At 40.1% G+C, this 18,764-nt stretch overlaps 1 protein-coding gene across 50 annotated transcripts in view; it reads right to left on the reverse strand.

Annotated features, from left to right (window-relative positions):
* neb (nebulin) overlaps positions 1-18,764 on the reverse strand; it is a 224,129-nt gene that overhangs the window by 143,190 nt on the left and 62,175 nt on the right. For 47 of the 50 annotated variants that reach the window (XM_033024768.1, XM_033024762.1, XM_033024753.1 and 44 more), the window contains 15 exons: positions 18,438-18,542; positions 17,484-17,591; positions 16,247-16,558; positions 15,709-15,915; positions 14,967-15,071; positions 11,792-11,899; positions 9,342-9,653; positions 7,558-7,764; positions 7,357-7,461; positions 6,462-6,569; positions 5,168-5,479; positions 2,936-3,139; positions 1,469-1,573; positions 1,275-1,382; positions 707-1,018 (listed from right to left, as the gene is read on the reverse strand). In XM_033024768.1, coding sequence (XP_032880659.1) covers positions 707-1,018; positions 1,275-1,382; positions 1,469-1,573; positions 2,936-3,139; positions 5,168-5,479; positions 6,462-6,569; positions 7,357-7,461; positions 7,558-7,764; positions 9,342-9,653; positions 11,792-11,899; positions 14,967-15,071; positions 15,709-15,915; positions 16,247-16,558; positions 17,484-17,591; positions 18,438-18,542 — 2,718 coding nt within the window. Of the gene's footprint in view, positions 1-706; positions 1,019-1,078; positions 1,106-1,274; positions 1,383-1,468; positions 1,574-2,935; positions 3,140-5,167; positions 5,480-6,461; positions 6,570-7,356; positions 7,462-7,557; positions 7,765-9,341; positions 9,654-11,791; positions 11,900-14,966; positions 15,072-15,708; positions 15,916-16,246; positions 16,559-17,483; positions 17,592-18,437; positions 18,543-18,764 lie in introns of all 50 variants that reach the window. The other 3 variants (XM_033024750.1, XM_033024790.1, XM_033024787.1) reach the window with 3 other exon arrangements.

Here is an 18,764-nt window from a genome sequence, read left to right on the forward strand (position 1 = left end):
GATGTTTCAGGTTGAGACCCGTCCTCTGGACTGAAAAAAATGGAGGGGAGATAGCCAGAATAAAGAGGTAAGAAGGGTGGGGCAAGAGCTGGCATGTGATAAGTGGATCCAGGTGAGGAGGGCTGGATTGGTAGATGGAGATATGTGGGCCAGAGAGACGTGGAAATAACAACTGAGGCTGGGATGCGATAGCTGCAGATGATGGCATCTGATGGGAAAGGAAATTGGAAAAAAGTAAAGATAGACACAAAATGCTGAAGTAACTCAGCGGGACAGGCAGCATCTCTGGAGAGGTGGAATGGGTGACGTTTCGGGTCGAGTCTTTTCTTCAGGTAAATGGCAACAGTGGAGTAAGGCACTGGGAGGAGTGTGTGGGTAATGTGCAGATGAAGTGGTCGGGAAGAAGTTGGGTGAGAGGGAGTAGAGTCGATTGTGGCGGATTAATTGTAATCATGTCTACACTTTTCGCTGACTGGGTAGCATGCAACAAAAAATCTTTTCACTGCACCTCAGTACACGTGACAATAATAAACCAAACTAATCAAAACAGGGAATTCAATATTTATTTGAGGAAGTTTTTAAGCACCTTAAGATAATGCGGCTTCAAAATAAATCAAGATAAGCACCATTCTGCTTTTCATTGTTTCAAAAGGCAATTTGGAACAACATTAATGACAGAAGGTATGATATTGTTAATGTTACTCACATCACTCTGCAATTCGTAAGCCTTTTGTGCATGTATCACATCGTTCTGGTCTGGGAGGCAGGTCCACTGGTGCAGGTGACGCCTGTAGTCAATGTCACTGACCAGGGTCTGGCATTTCTTGGCCAACAGGATGTCCAACATGTCGACCGGCATGTTGAACTTGGTCTTGGTTTTCTCAAAGTCCTTTTTGTATTCCCTGTCGCTCTGAATCTTGGCCACGTGCATGGACCAGACCATCTTGGGATCATCTTGAATGTTACGGCATCCGACATGGTGCCCAAGCTGCTTGCGATAGGCCGTTTTGTACTTGTACTGAAAAGGAGATCAAGCAATTTATGTTGCTTTTATGCAGTAAACTCAACTCAAGGTAAACTTGCGGTAGCCAGTTTTGTATTTATACTGAAAAATAGCTCCAGACCCTTAGTGGTACTTTCCAAGGGACAGCAAAGGCATGGTTACAGTCTTAATAATAGTTGTGTGTCTCTAGAGCTAACACAATTGGCATTTGTATGTTATTGGAGAAAATATAACTATTTCTTTGAAATATGAAAACGTTTTTTAAACTTACATCACTTGCAATATTTGTGGAACTTTTGGCAGCCTTTATAGATATTGCATCGGCTCGGAGGTCATAACCTTTCTTCTTGGATTGTTCCCAGTCAAACTTATACTTGTTCTGAAAAGAGAAGGAGTTTGCTGCCAATTATTCAGGATTTTAACTCGAACTTTCTTTAAATAATTATAATTTTTCACTTCTCTTACATTGCTGAACATGAGTGCGTTGGCTTTTGCTTGCACAATTTCTGGAGAATCTGCAGTTACATGGTTCTTAGTTTTGTCCTTCTCCCAGTCCTTTGTATACAGGTGCTGAAAAATAAAAGTTACTCCTTTAAAAATAATAACAACAATAGGCCAGAAAAGGCAGATTAGAGCTTTGCCATTTAGATGTAGAGATTTGACAATTAATGTGGCACTGCAAAGATTTCCAGCTTCCGATGGCCTAACTGACATTTTAAGCAAAGCATGAAACTAATGTATTATATATTTTTATTATATGCCTCTCAACAACCATAATTAATCCAGGGGGTATTTAATGATTCGATATTTTGAGTTTCTCCCAAGTTTCTTGGTCTCAGCCAAGACAGTGCTGAAATAGATCAACTTGGCCACCATGCCTTTGGACTGGGGAAAGGAAAAAAAGTCAATATTTTCACTCATGATCAGGGCCGGATTTAGATGAAGAGAGGCCCTAAGCTATTTCACTTGTGAGACCCCCACCTCCCAATCCTACTACACCCCCACGACTAGAGGACCACGACTACCCGACAGTGACAGTGTGACACTTTTAGATCCTACTGTATATTGTCATTAAACAGTTGGATGGGGAAGAGCTGGGGTCACATGGTTTGAGGGGAATGGGGAAGACCCAGTGGAACAGCCACTGAGGTTACCAAGGTGGGGGGGGGGGGGGGGGGACTAGCACTAGGACCCAGCGCTGTCAAACTCAGGGGAGTTGGAGTCTGAAGCGTGGAAACTTCAGGCCCGGTGCGGTCCAGGCTGCAGGTAAGGCGACGGCTGCAGGCTGTTGGAGGGCAGTGGAATGGCGAGGGTCAGCGGGCAAAGCGTGGGAGGTCCCGGTGGGCGGGAAACCAGGCCCATCAGAGACTGTGAGCAGGGTTAACTATAGAAAGGACCATTCCGCCTATGGTAGCGGGTGGCTGCTCGTTCCCACCCACCCTTTACCCCGCCCAGAGCCTCATCTCTTCTCCCCTGAAGCAGGCAGGTCGGGCACAGTCGGAGCTGGTTCTGACATTGTTAAACTTGCACCCGCGCACCGACTCAAACACTCCTGACTGTTGAAAGGACAAGGCTCAGAAAATACGAATATGTCAAAAGTTTTATACACCTTGGTGGAGAGGGCCAAGGCCCCCCTAGATCTCGAGGCGTCTAGCTTATACGTAAATCTGGCCCTGCTCATGATCACCATTTAGTAAATGTCACTGAAAATTCATATTAAGCAAAGACCAGGTTCAACCTTGCCTGGAAGGTTTAACAAAGTCAGACGATCACCACTCATCTTCCATTTCTTTGCCTAAAATGGCTCTATCCCACATTGATCAAGTTCAAACTCTAAATAATGGGTGCGAGGGTAAAATAAAATTCAGTTGAAAATAAATAATCGGGGTAAACAAAAATCGTGCAAAAAATATTATTTTTTCAATTATCTACCTTCTTCATTGTTTCTGTGTTAGTCATAGCCAGGACCATTTCCACAGAGTCAGTCAAACTTGTGAAATTGAACTTAGCGGGATGCTGGCGATAATTCTTATCACTTGCAATCGCTGTTGATTTCTTAGCCTTCTCAACATCCAACGAACCAATGGGACTCCAGCCTATTCCCCTCAGCCATTGAAGATCCGCCTTATAAGCGTTCTAGATGTAAAAAAACAACAACAGTTGAACTTTTAGATTTCTACTCATGCAGCATAAAGCTAAGTAAAATATGACCATTTGCATTTGCAGGCCAAAATTGCCTTTCATCATTAATTGGACTACAGTATCTCACTTATCAATTGCAATACAGTGTCAAATGGTTGACAGTAAATCATAGAAAGCATTGAATCCATGGAACAGTTCATATAGACATACAGTGTGAAAACAACCCCTTCGGCCCAACCTACCCATACTGACCAACATACCAATCTCAACAAGTTCCACCTGAATGCTTTTGGCCCATATCCCTCTAAACCTACCCTATTATCCATGTACCTGCCTGAATGCTTCTTAAACAATGCGATAGTACCTGCCCAATTATCTCCTCCGGCAGCTTGCTCCATACAGCCGCAACCGTGTGTGTGAAAAAGTTATCCCTCAGGTTCCTATTAAATCTGTCCCCCCTCACCTTAAACTATGTCCCTCTGGTTCTCTATTCCCCTACTCTGGGCAAAAGACTGTGCATTAACCTGATCTATTCCTCGCATGATTTGTACACCTCTATAAGATTGCCCCTCATCCTCCTGCACTCCAAGGAATAAAGCCCTAGCTTGCTCAACCTCTGCCTATAGCTCAGTCACTCGAGTCCTGGCAACATACTGGTAAATCTTCTCAGAACCATTTCAAGCTTGACGAACACCTTTTCTATATCATGGATGTTATTTGTATTCTTCCTTGGAAATGTAGTTCCAACAGTAACTGATATAATAGTGAACATAAAGCAAATATGCATGTACTGAAAGATTTAATTAACAAGCAGAGAGAAGTTATTCCCAATAGCAGATGGTTCAAAAAGCAGAGAGCAGTGATGGGGGAAAATACTGGGAGTTGAAAAGAAATGCTTTTACTTTCATTCAGGGGTAATTATGATGCAAAGCTCACTGTCTGTAAGGATGTTGGAAATGGTGTCAACTCAAAAGAGAATTGGACAGGCATATGAGAAGAAATAAATTCCATGAATAAATGGATTGAAAGGGAGAATAGGACTAACTGGATTGTTGCCTAAAGAGTTACCATGGCCTTCGTGGGTCTACTGGCCCACTAGTACTGTGGTAATTCTATGAATGGCAATTTAACTCAGATCTTTTACATTTGTTACAGACAATGCAATGAGATTCCTGAAGGAGATTTTAGGCAAACAGTAATTTAGGACTCAATTTAATAGCTGTAGATAAACATCGATTTAATTGCAAGCTTTATGTAAATTATTAAGAAAATAATAAGATAGTTTGGATACATTTAAAGGGGAGTGGGGAGATTGAAGGTAAGTTACATGGATAGATTTAAAAGAAGAAGAAATGCGGGAGGTTTGAGGGAAGCACAAACAGCAATATGGTTGGTTGTAATGGCTGTATAATCCTATCCAAATACTCTGCACTACAGATGGAAAACGGTGAGGGAATTCAAAATTAAAATCAAGAAATACTTTCCCCATCCACCATGTAAACATTAGCTGCCAACAACATGCAGAGAATAATATTCAGGACATATGTACACCTTGAGAGTCTGATTTGACTATAACTCTGCCCACCTTAATTTACCAGAGCTAAGGAAATCTGTTGGTGATATAGAAATAGGGTAAGCCAGATGCATAAACAAGTGCTTTTTAGAGTTCTTGCACCAGGAGTTGTCCCTGAGGATCCAAGTGGAACCCAACCTTTTTCTCCCAATCATCTTGGCTCATAATTACACTGAAGTATCCAACTGATCCAGTTCACTCCTGATGGTCACAGTCCTAATTATTCATCGATATGGCCTCCTGGCCCATAAATCTGGCTGAATTCCATTATTGAAAGAAAGAAGTTGAATTCTCAAAAGCGAAAGCATAGAAATCAGATATTTTCCATCTGTAGAAATCAGAAATCTCCAAATCCTATGCTATTAATAAATAGAATGAATTGCCAAAAACAATAAAACTGATTTAACTTAAAAAAAAAAAAAGATTCAAAAATAAATATTGTTCTTTACTTCACTCTGTATCTCCATCATATTTTTGGCACGGTGCAGGTCGATTGCGTCAGGTAGGTATGTGAAATGGTGGACCAGCCGCCTATAATTGGTATTAGTGGCCACTTCTTGGGACTTCTTAGCAGCCACAATGCTCAGCATGTCCAAAGGCATGTGATACTTGGTCTTGCTCTTCTCGTAATTCTTTTTGTATTCACGGTCAGACTGCAACTTGGCTACTTGCATGCAATGGACCAGCTTGGGATCGTCCTGCAGGCTACGGAAACCAACGTGCTTTCCCTTTGCCTTCTCGTAGGCATGTTTATACTTGTACTGTAAGAAAGTAATGGTTAAAAATAAATTATTAATCAGTCAAAGAACCTCCAAATTACCAACAAGCTCGAGTTTAGTTTAGTTTAGTTTATTGTTGTCACATATAGCGAGGCAGAGTGAAAAGCCTTTTTGTTGTGAGCGATCCAGTTAACGAGAAGACTTTGCATGATTAGAATCAAGCCATCGATGTGCTGAATCAGAAAGTAAATGTGTATCTCATAGAATAGTAAAGCACAGGTTTTTCAGCCCACAATATCCATGCCAATACTTCATGATGTTAACTAATTAGCTGAACTAATCTCCTCTGCCTGCATGTGTGATCCATACCCCTCCATTCCCTGCATTATCAATGTGTCCATCCAAAAGCATCTAAAATGCCACTATCATATCTGCCTCCACCACTACCCTGGCAACATGTGTCCTCTCTGCTTAGAATGTTCATAACATTACATTCTTTATTTCAGAGATTTGTTTGAAAATGTAATACTTATGGAGACATAGATTCACACAGCATGTAAAACGGCCCTTCGACCCAACTTGCCCACGTTGACCAAGATGACCCAGGTACACTAGTCCCACCTGCCCGTGTTTGGTCCATACCCCTCTAAACCTTTTCTATCATGTACCTGTCCAAATGTCTTAAACATGTGGAGGCCCAGGGAGTTCCCAAGAATGTTATACCTGTCTCGATAACCCTGTTCTTTTATACCATTAGTAAGCATAGTCACATGCCAATTCCTAATAGGAACAAGTCATCGACAGCTCCACTCACACTCCAACAACTCCACACAGTCTTGTGGTGACTGTGTGATCAGCTACACTGAAGTGAAAACATTTACATCAAATAGCCTACTGATGGGGTTTAAACAGGTTCAATGACTCCTTCAACATGCCAGCATACCACTTCGGAAGAGGAGACAACTGGTTGAACAATGAAACAATGGAAAATAACAGATCTTATATAACTTGTCAAAACACTTACATTGCTAGCAATATCAGCAGAAGCTTTGGCAGCTTTGATTGAAATGGCATCAGCACGAAGATTATATCCCTTTTTCTTCGCTTCTTCCATGCTTTGCTTGTACATTTTCTGCAAAGGAATATGAACAAAAATAATTTTACATGTTTGCATTGCAAGAGTTAAAAGATCTGCCTGTATCCTTCAGCACTGTAAGGATGTGCTCCAATATAAGCATGAGGAAGGATATCTCTTCTGTCTGTCCACTGGATCCATATGTTGAATTCAACAGCTTCAAGTAATTTGCTCTTGCTGTTTGCATCAAAATTGGATCTGGGTCATTTATTTGCAATATTGACTTTGTATTTTTTCACCATTAACATGATGTGAGCTGCTTTTCAGTCACAGCTTTCCATTACACACTAACATTCCATGACCCTAATTTTCTCTCTATAACTGTTCTTATTTCAAATATTAAATGTCTTCTTTCATGTTATATCCAACTGTCCTCCATTAATCCAGTTAATCTACACCTTATCCCTCATCCACATCCTGATCTCACCCCATCACGGATATTCCCTTTGTCCTAACCATTCCCCTGCCATCTCCATTCTACACTAAACCAATTTGAAACCAACTCGATCTCATTCTTCCCTGATTCTGACTAAGATCATTTGTCCTGAAACAACTAAGATTCACTTTCCAAAGACATTAAAATGTATCTCACATTTACCATTTTTTTTCTGATTTTCAGCACCTGCTATTCTTTCTTATTTAATTCCTGCAAAACTCATTGGATACATTTTAATGGTATATATTAGTTTCATGTTCGCACCGTAGCTTGTAGTGGATTTCATTTCTTTGCTACTTTGTCACATTTTTCAATGAAGTGCAATTTATTCCAATTCATTTATCGTACCTGGCTCATGTTGTACTGGTTCACTTTAGCCAGAATAATCTCTGGTGTGTCTGGCATCACCTGTATCTTAACCTTGTCTTTCTCCCAGGCCTTTTTGTACAAGTACTAAAAGGTGAAAGAAAAGAGATTAATAATGCATTCTTTGAATCAGAAAACTTAATTAAAAAACTTTCACGATCAATTATTTTTAAGTTTTCTTACCTGATCCATGATTTTGGCATTTGCTTTTGCAAGCTCCATAGGTATGGACTGAGTATCAATGGTAAATTTAAACTTCTCAGGGTGTTGTCGATATTTTGTCTCACATAGGATATTTGAAGCACGCTTGTTCTTTTCATTCTCCAGTGAACCAATGGGGACCCAGCCCAGGCCCTTCATACACTCGGTGTACTCTGATTTGTAGAGGTTCTGAAATTACAAACACAAAGAATAAACAGCCATATCCAAAGGTACTTTCAAACAATAAAAAAATTGCTGCAGCAGCCAATTCTAATTTGGAACTTTTGTACAAGAGACATCTTAGTCATAGTGTCTTACAGTGTGGAAACAGGCCCTTCAGCCCAACTTGCCCACATTGGCCAACATGTCCCACCTACACTAGTCCCACCTGCCTGTATTTGGCCCATATCCAACCTATCCATGTACCTGTCAAAATGTTTCTTAAACATTGCAACAGTATCTCCTCCGGCAGCTCGTTCCATACAACCACTGTGTGAGTCTTGACTGGGTCTTGATTATTATTTTGTCCTTTTTCAGAGCCACACATTAAATGCATGAGAAAATAGTGGTTAATCCTCTCTGAGTAACAAAGGTCACCCATAAGGTCAGGCAAGATAATTGTTCTGCAATTCTCCCATTCAATTGAAAAATATCTGGCTCCAGCATCATAATTAAGAAGAGTACAGTCTGGCTGATCTATCTTCCCTCTCAACCCCATTCTTCTGCCTTCTCCCCAACCCTTGACACCCTTACTAATCAAGAATCTGTCAATCTCCACCTTAAAAATATCCATTGACGGCGTCCTCAGCTGTCTGTGGCAATGAATTCCACAGATTCACCACCATCAGACTAAAGAAATTCCTCCTCTTCTCCTTTCTAAAGGTACGTCCTTTTAATCTGAGGCTATGCCCGCTGGTTGTAGACTTCCCCACTAGTGGAAACATGCGTTCCACACCACTTTGTCCGGGCCTTTCACTATTTGAAGTCTCACCTATAAAAGCCAAGTCACCTGGAAATAAGGTAATAGGAGCATAACAACACTGGTGCAAACCTACCTGAAAGATAATATTTAATGTAAACATAAGCATAATTCATGCTTAAGGATTCGAAAGAATGAATGATTTTCTGTCTATTTTGACAATTAGTAATCCCACTGGTCACAGATCTATATTTGATGATCACATACCAAGTAATGCTGATCCAAATTATACATGATACAAGCCACCACATAGCACTGAACTGAACTGGCACCTACATTATGTTCTCAAGTAATGTTACTTGAGCTTACATTTTCTGACACAAGAGCATGAATGCTGTCCCTGAGATGAGAATATTGACAATCGCCATCAAACCCAAACCTCACCGTTGCTAGATTTGGGCAAACTTGATTAAGTGCGAGATGCGCATTCAAAGGGAACATTGATCACAGAATAAGATGCAAATTAGAAAGGAACCATCTAGATTAGAACTTATTAACTGGAAAAGAGCCAGGGGAAACATGGTATGTGTGATGAGAATCAACTGGTAAAATCGCAAGAGAACAATTTGATAAAGCAGTGAATCCGGAATGTCCAAACAATGCTTCTCTGTTCAGGTGCATACTGGCTTAGTCAGCTGAGTTACTGGGAAGCTGGACACAAAAATCAGGCATGCTCATGTTTGCATTATCATCATATCAGAATAATTCACACAATTTAAAGTTTGATGCAACATCTGGAATTATTGCAGTTGATAAACGCACAGTATGCTTTTTTTTACAAACTTACATCACTCTGTATGTCCATCATGTTTTTGGCCAATCTCAAGTTAATTGAGTCAGGAGGGGTAATATAGTTATGAATGAGACGTTTGTAGTTAATGTTGCTGACTGCTGCTTGAGACTGTTTAGCAGCCGTAATGCTGACCATGTCCAATGGTGTGATGTACTTGGTCTTGAATTTTTCATAGTCCTTCTTGTACACACGGTCTGACTGCAGTTTAGCAACTTGCATGAAGTGGACAAGCTTGGGATCATCCTGCAAACTTCGGAAGCCAATATGCTTTCCCCTAGATTTTTCATAGGCTTGTTTGTATTTATACTAGCAAAGGGAAGAGGAAACAGTGTTAATGAAGGTGACTCTTACATTGAATTCAATGAACTGCATCTTACAAATGTACTATCTTATTTAATGCACATCAGCAATAGCAATGTTATAAATTCAGCTACTAACAATGGGACAGATAAATAAAAGGGCAAGTTGTACAGAGGCCATATATATGGAAGCTGCAAAGGGTTATTTATAGATACATAAAAAGGCTGGGCATTACAAGATGTGAAATTGTCCATTTTAGCAAGAAAATAGAAACCATTTCATCAAAACAGTGATATATTGCAAAGGGATTATGAATCACAAAAGGTCAGCATTCAGGTAAAGTAATTAGGAAAACTATCAAAATGAAATTGTTTATTACTAAAGGAATTGAACACTCAGGGAGGGAGGTGTTGCTGCAATATTATGGGGCATTGGCAAAAGCACATCTAGAGAATTGTGTATTGTATATTGTTTCCTTGCTTAAACAAGGATGTTAATGCATTGATACCTGGAATGGCAAGTTATCTTCCAAGGAAAGATTAGTCAGGATAATATAGTATCTGGTGAAATTTAGAATGGTGAAAAACGAACTTGATTGAAGCATACAAGATCTTGTTGTGTTTTGACAGGGCAAGTGTGCTGAGAATGTTTCCTCTAGGATTAGGAACTAGGAGTCACTGTTTATAAATAAGAGTATGCCCATTTAGGACAGAGATTAGTCAAACTTGTTTTCCCTCAGTGTTGTGAGCCTCTGTAACTATCTACCTGAAAAGACAGCTGGAGTAAATTCTTTGAATATTTTCATTCAGAGGTAAATAGATACTTAAGCAAAAAGATGACAGGTTACAAAGGATAGAAAGGAAGCCGGAACTGAAGTTACATTCAGATCATGCATGATCCTGTTAAAGCACATAGGAGGCTTGAGGATCTAAGTGGACTATTCTTCCTCCTAATATGTGTGTTTTACGGTAGCACAGTTACGCAGCAATAGAGTTGCTGCCTTACAGCGCCAGAGACCTGGGTTTGATCTAACTGCAGGTGCAGTCTGTACAGAGTTTGTACCTTCTCACTGGGACCGCGTGGGTTTTCTGCTGAACCTCTAGTTTCCACCCGCACTCCAAAGACGAAGGTTAATTGGCTTGGTATAATTGTAAATTGTCCCTAGTGTGTAGGATCGTGTTCGTGTACGGGGTGATCACTAGTCGGACTGTCTCAGTGGGCTGAAGGGCTGATAGACCCCCGCGCTGTACCGCTAAAGTCTAATGTAAAGTCTAGTCCCACATGAGACATGTTCATATGTGAATTTAATTACAGAGGAGAGGATACATTAAAAAAAAGTCACATGGAGTGATTCTTCAGTGATTTAACTCATTTTGGATTGCAGAACAAAGAGCGGATTTGCATCATTCGTGTATTGTTCCAAGCATAAGGAACTGGTCGCTACCACAGAATTTCCTTTTATTAAAATGGAAAATAATGGACGGTAAATCTGCATATTGCATGGATGAAATTTTCCAAGATGCTTTACTGGCAGAGGTTAAAGTTCAATGGCAAGAAGTTACATTTGGAAAATCAAAGGTTAAATCTAGCTTTCTCCTTTCTTGCCGTTATCTAATTGAGCAAGCAGTTACTGTACACAGTGAATTCCATACGATTTGTTGAGCAGTAGAACACAAAAAAAAATAGGGAAGTTGAATCAAAAATGCCTGCATATTCATGTGATTAGCTGCACTAAACACACTATATAATGTTAGTTTCAAATTCATCTCAAGCATTAAAATTCAGTTCTAGCGGAGTCAATGGGAAAAAATATCAGGTTAGCATGTATTTGTTACTAAATAATACATTGTTTAACCAACAAGGTGTGAATTTCTGGACACATTACTTCTACGTTTGCAGATTATCAATCAATCTGGTGTTAAGAGTATATCTAAAACGTACAGCATTGCAGGGGGAGATTGCAATTAATAATACAATTTTAGAAGGAGGACAATTTGACCCAGCAAATGACACAACTCAATCATGCTGTGTGAAATGCACAAAATAATGTGTTGTAATTAAGCATTTTCATGGGTTTGATCGGGTCCTCCCGGGTGTGAATACATAATAGACTATATACGGTTAGATCGTTAAGAAATATTTACATCACTGGCTATGTCTCTTGAAGCCTTTGCAGCCTTTATTGAAATGGCATCAGGCGTGAGGTGATAGCCTTTCTTCTTCAATTTCTCCCAGCCAGATTTGTATAATTTCTAAAACGTAAAAGAACAAAATGGTTGGATTTTAACAACATGTAATTCATTAACTGATTACTGAGCATGTTTACCTACACCATTTTCTGATAGAGAATATTAAAAACTTCAAGCACCATATGAGAAAATGGCAATTAACTTAATTCACAGTTTAGTGCAGTGCTGCACAATATTAATGCCGGGGCAATGCCCCTAGTATCAGCCTTGCTGAACAGTGATATCATAAGATCATAAAGTCATAAGGAATAGGAGTAGAATTAGTCATGGTCTACTCCGTCATTCAAGCATGACTGATCTATCTCTCCCTCCTAATCCCATTCTCCTAACACCTGTACTAATCAAGACTATCTATCTCTGCCTTAAAAATATCCACTGACGCTCTCCACAGCCTTCTGTTGCAAAGAATTCCACAGATGCACCACCGTCTGACTAAAGAAATTTCACCTCATCTCCTTCCTAAAAGAACGTCCTTTAACTCTGAGGTTATGACCTCTAGTCCTAAACTCCCCCACTAGTGGAAACATCCTCTCCACATCCACTCTATCCAAGCCTTTCACTATTCTGTATGTTTCAGAGGTGGCCCCTCATTCTTCTAAACTCCAGCGAGTACAGGCCCAGTGCCGACAAACACTCATCATAGGTTAATCTACTCATTCCTGGGATCATTTTTGTAGACCTCCTCTGGGCCCTCTCTAGAGCCAGCACATCCTTCCTCAGAAATGGTGCCAAAAATTGCTCAAAATATTCCAAATGTGGCTTTACCAGCACTTTATAGAGCCTCAACATTACATGCCTCTCCATACTCACTGCTCTCCTGCTGCTGGGATTGGACTTATTTGGACACATTTTCCAATGGCAACTTGTTCATAAAGTCAGCACCTGATTACTGAGGCCCTGCCCAGCACTGGGACCTCCTTTCATAAACAATAAGCATTAGTCCTGGTAATGTCTTGACAGGAGGTTATGCCAAGTCACCAGGTTGACTGGTTATCAAAAGATTTATGTTCATGGAACATTTGTGACTGAAACATTGACAGTCCTTTGGAAAAATATAGTCATTGAGTCAAGCAGTGTGGAAACAGGCCCTTTGGCCCAACTTGCCCACACCGGCCAACATGTCCCATCTACACTCGTCCCACTTGCTTGCGTTTGGCCCATATCCCTCTAAACCTGCCCTATCCATGTACCCGTCTAACTGCTTCTTAAACATTGCTATAGTCCATGCCTCAACTCTTCCTCTCGCAGCTCGTTCCATACACCCACGGCCCTTGGTGTGAAAAAGTTACCCTTAAGATTTTTATTAAATCATACCCCCTTCATCTTAAACCTATGTCCTCTGATTCTCGATTCCCCTACTCTGGGCAAGAGACTGTGCATCTACCTAATCTATTAGAAGTCGTTGGAAAATGACCAGAAATTCTGAAACAGTTAATTTTTTGAAGAAAATAACTGAAACAACTTAAAACAATTAAATCCAATTAAGTTAACAATGAAACGACTCTAAATTACCACAATTCACTCAATGTACAGTTAGCTGTACATGTACAGACATAGCATGTTAAATGTACAGACATAGCAAAGGGACACCAGAATGAATATTTAAACGGTGCTGAGCAAGGTAAGACCAAATAGCTTCCTGATCCAGCAGGTATAGTGATCGGACCCTGGAGTGAATATTTAAATGGTGCTAGACTCTAGTGCGGCAGTGCTTTTGTGAGTTGCTGTGTACTGAGGCTAAAGTGCTGAAGCTTTGGCTTGTGAGGCTTCAGCGAGGACCCTGAGCAGAGGTATAGGTAAGAAAAGGTAAGGTTTTTTAATTTTACTCTTCAAACTTTATGTCGTTGGGAAAGCAGTTAGGACAGTGGTACACTCCTCCTGAAGGATGTGGGAGATCAGGGAAACTTTTACCATCATTGGTGACCACATCAGTTGAACGTCAGCCCAGCTGCAGCTCCTGACTGAACACATCTCGGTTTCGTAACTCAAGTGGGTGCATTCAGGTTCATCCAGGATTCTGAGAGCATCGTAATGATTTTTGTCAGGTGGTCATACTTAATGTGAAGCTGCAGGTGTAGGAAGGAACTGCGGGTGCCACTTGACACTGAATATAGATAATAAATGCTGGAGTAACGCAGCGGGACAGACAGCATTGTTGGAGAAAAGGGATACGTGACGTTTTGGGTCGAGACACTTTTTTAACTTGAGAGTCAGGGGAGAGCGTAACTAGAACAAATCGATGATCAAGGAAAGGTGGAACTCACAATGGTCCATTTGTGGCTGTGGAAGAGGTGATAATGAAGGGATATGTGGATCTGAACAGTGAAACAAGCAGGACGACTAGGGTGGTGGAGGGCAGAGAGAGTGGGGATGCAAAGGTTACTTGAAATTAGGAAAATCAATATTCATACCAGTGGGTCAACCCATTTCATACCCCTCCTCTGTCTCCCAGTCTGATGAAGTGACTTGATCCGAAATGTCACATATTCCTTTTCTCCCGTGAAGCTGCAGGTATTTGGGTGACCACTGTGAAATGTAACAGTGGTAGGCAGATAGTGCAGGGTTCCCCTGTGGTCATTCCCCATCAGTAACAGGTATACCTCATTGGATATCTTTAGGTATGACCTTTTAGAGGGCGGCAGCAGCCAGGTCTGTGGCACTGTAATGCTCAGCAGGGAAATGGTGGAGTCAGTAAACAATGATAGGAGACTCAATAATTAGGGGACAGATGGGAGATTCTGTAGCTGCAAAAGAGATGCCAGGATTATGCTTCCTCCCTGATACCAAGATCAAGGGCATCTCTGACCAGTTGGAGGACATCCTCAAGAGGAGAGCAGCTAGCAGTTATGCACGTTGGTACCAACTACATCGATAGAACAATGAACAATGGACGAGGTCCATTGAAGTGAATATAGGGAGCAAAGAAATTAAAAACCAGGATCTCAAGGATAGTGACCTCTGAATTACTCCCAGTGCCATGTGTGTAGTGAGGGCGAATATAGGTTTTTCACAATAAGCACACCAGATTATTGATTATTTTCATCTTCAACACAACTAATTTACAACTTACTTCGCTCATATTCATCTGGTTGCTTTTGGACAGGACAATTTCTGGCGAATCTGGCATAATATGGATCTTGGTCTTGTCTTTATCCCATGCTTCTGTGTACAATTTCTGTTAAAAAGAATAGACCCATGAGATTAAAAGATAAAGTAACATGAACATGCCTGTGCGAGGACCAATGGAACCCATCTGGAAGATTTCCATCTGTTGACAAACAAAACATTCCATGGAGTAGTAAGCAGTAAATTTTCTGATTCACACTCAACGCAGGAAGGGTAGTCAATCAGCCAATGTTACTGGTGCTGATTCTATTAATTTATTTATGTTGGAAACGCTGAGAAGGTGGGTGAGAAGAGAAAGTGGCTGAGCTGTGATGTGCCGAGAGCCTATGTTACCCAAAGTAGAAAAGTTGTCTGAATCGCTACAGAGGAGCATGGGGCTTATAGAGTCATAGAGTCTCACAGCATAGAAACAAGCCTTTTGGCCCATCCTGCCCACACTGGGCAACATGTCCCATCTACTTTAGTCTCACCTGCCTGTGTTTGGTCCATATCCCTCTAGACCTGTCTTATCCATGTACCTGTCTAAATGTTTCTTAATCATTGCGATAGTACCTGCCTCAAAACTACCTCCTCTGGCAGCTCGTTCCAAACACCCACCACCCTTTGTGTGAAAAAGTTACCCCTCAGGTTTTGTCTGAAAAGATAGAATTTGGGAACCATGCACAGGACTGCCCAATAATGCTTACCTTGTTCAAGATCTGTGCATTATTCTTGGCCAGGACAAGTTCAAGAGAGTCTGGAATGCTTGTAAATTTTAGAGTGGCAGGATGTTGCCGGTATTTACATTCACTTGCTATCTGAGTTGCTTTCTTTGCCTTCTCCACATCCAAAGAGCCAGTCGGAATCCAGCCGATGCCTTTAAACCAATTATTATAATCCATTTTGTAATTGTTCTGCAAGGAGGCATGAAAATGAGTCACTTTGCATTTAATAGTCAAGTCCCACATAGTTAATACTTTTTCCGATTTGCCTTCTGAAATGGTCAAAATAATCAAAATAACATTTTGATCATTTCATCTATCTCTCTATCTCTAAGAAAACAGACCATACATCAAATAAACATCAAATCTAACATCAAACAATGAATATAAAATTTAAATACAATATTATTGGAGAGCTCATGTATTTAGTATAACACTCATTTAAAAAAAAGTTTAAAGATAGAGATTGTTATATCTGCTGTGTATTTCTAAGAAATAGCTTCCATTGAAGCTTGTGGCTTACATCGCTCTGTATATCCATCATGTTCCTGGACAGTACTACACTCATGGCGTCAGGCATGTAGGTGTAGTTGTGGATCTGATGCCTGTAGTTAACATTGCTGGCCACTTCCTGGGATTTCTTGGCTGCAGTGATAGCGACCATGTCCATCGGTGAGTGATATTTGGTCTTGCTCTTCTCGTAGTCTTTTTTGTATTCACGGTCAGACTGAATCTTGGCTATACGCATGGAATGAACCAGCTTAGGGTCATCTTGAAGGCTGCGGAACCCGACATGTTTACCCTTTTCCTTTTCAAAGGCCTGTTTGTATCGATACTGTAATGATATTTGCATGAGAAAGTTAATACATTTGTTCAACTTGGCAGTTTAAAAAATATGAATTGAAAATAGAGTGGTTCCATTACTGTAGATCATGTTAATTAACCCATTTAAGTCATTTTAACATTGATACTAGTATTTACATTTTTTTCTCTGTGCATTACGATCCTCCCCATAAGCCAGGGTGTCATCCTAATCTTCCAACCTACCTCATAGTGGTCATTGGAATTTTTCCCTGGAATTGTAATGCCCCAATGCTGCAGAACTATATTCTGCACTCTGGTTTTTATCTTTACTACCCATTGTCCTTGTGCATGGCTGGATTGTCCTCATGTATAGTATTTTCTTATTTAATTGGATAGCACACAAAACAAAAGCTTTTCAATTTATCTGGTACTTAAGACAGTAATGAACCAATGCCAATGTTTCAAATTATTCATTCATTTTTATGCTCGATTACAAAAATAGCATAATTTATGCCCCATTTGAAATTATAACCAGCTTCCGTGGATTGTTTTTCAAAGATAAACACAAAATGCTGGAGTAACTCAGCGGACAGGCAGCATCTCTGGAGAGAAGGAATGGGTGACGTTTCAGGTCGAGACCCTTCTTCAAACCATTGTTTTCCCATCTCTCCTTTTATGTTTCAATTTGAGATATCTTCCCTCTTGTAAATATTTTGTAAAACGGAGGAAAGATTTTACCTCCATTTACAATCTAAGTGTATTTTCTCAATCTTAGTTCTTGTGGGGCAGATCTGCTGGTTCAAAGAGCCCTGCCTTCTGCTGGGACAAAGAGACCTGGACTCAGATAGGATATGTAAAGCAGCTTCTGAAAATGCATTGAAAGGCCACTTGATGGCTCTCAAAATGTTTCTGACTTGAATAAGGACATTTACACTCCATAAGATGATTTTACTCACATTACTTGCAATGTTTCTTGAAGCTTTTGCTGCGACAATTGCAATGGCATCTGCCCGGATATCATGACCTTTAGCAATAGTTTTGTTCCAGGCTTTCTTATACAGTTGCTTAAAAAGGAAACAGAAGTAATAACTTTAGAACACACAGAATACAATGTTGGAAGATGGAGACACATACTGTAATTACTTATCCACTAATTAAATCCCAACGTGAATGATATTCAGAAGCACTGAATATTAAGCTATGCCCAAAATGACAGCATGCTAAAAAGGGATCAATTACAATATTTCTCATTGAGATTTTACTCAGTTTCAGTCTTGATGCAAAGCTCAGGTACATTCGGAACACATTTGGTTCAGCTAAAATCCATGTAGAGAGAATTAAAAGATTTGTAGCCCTTACAGAATAGAAATCTTTACTCAAAGTGCTGACGATATTATTCCATTTACTGTGTTTGTTCAAGGTAAAATATGCATTTTATTATTAAGATCCTTGTTATGGATTTCTCATCCAAACATATTTGTTCTGAGCATTCCCATTGTGAAGACCTATACAAAAGTAATTTTACCATTTTCATATTTACAGGAAATATGGGAATAGCTTTAGAAAATTCCAGACACGACAACAAGTTTGTATTTCAATGAAGATCTTCCAATTATGCGGCAAGCTTTGCCCTTCCATCGCTAGTCACCAGTTAGAAAACCCTTCTTCACTTTGTGATGCATAGTTATCCACTTTTGTTTGTTTCAGTTCTGTCAGCAAAACTTTAAATTGACGTAGCAACTGCAACGCAGCTCATACTAATAGCTGCCATTTATGCTTAACAAGTATTAACACTGCAAGTTCATTGCGAAACAATGTGCAGCTGACTTGCAATGCCATTAATAATGCCATTTCTGATCCATGTGAGCAAGTTTAGAGGGATCCTTGCCAAGTTAAACCTGGGTGCTTACATCACTTAGAAGTTGAGCGTTGATCTTTGCCTGCACAAATGGTGGATATTCGTTGTCAAGAGTATATTTGTGCTTGATCTTTTCACCGGCTTTTTTGTAGTTCAACTGAAAGTAAAAAGGGGAAAAGCATTAGCATTGGACCAAAACCGTCGATTAATCAGCACCAAATGTAAGTGTCATTGTTTCTGAAGAACAGCCATATCATAGTAATAATTTAGTGAAATCCAACAAGGGCTAGCAATTCTTTATTCGTCTATTTCCCATCATGGTTTTAAACAACGTTTTTTTAAAGTTTCCATTGTTTGTGTATAATATTCTACCTCTACT

The sequence above is a fragment of the Amblyraja radiata genome, chromosome 7 (assembly GCF_010909765.2).
Source record: "Amblyraja radiata isolate CabotCenter1 chromosome 7, sAmbRad1.1.pri, whole genome shotgun sequence".
NCBI lineage: Eukaryota > Metazoa > Chordata > Chondrichthyes > Rajiformes > Rajidae > Amblyraja > Amblyraja radiata.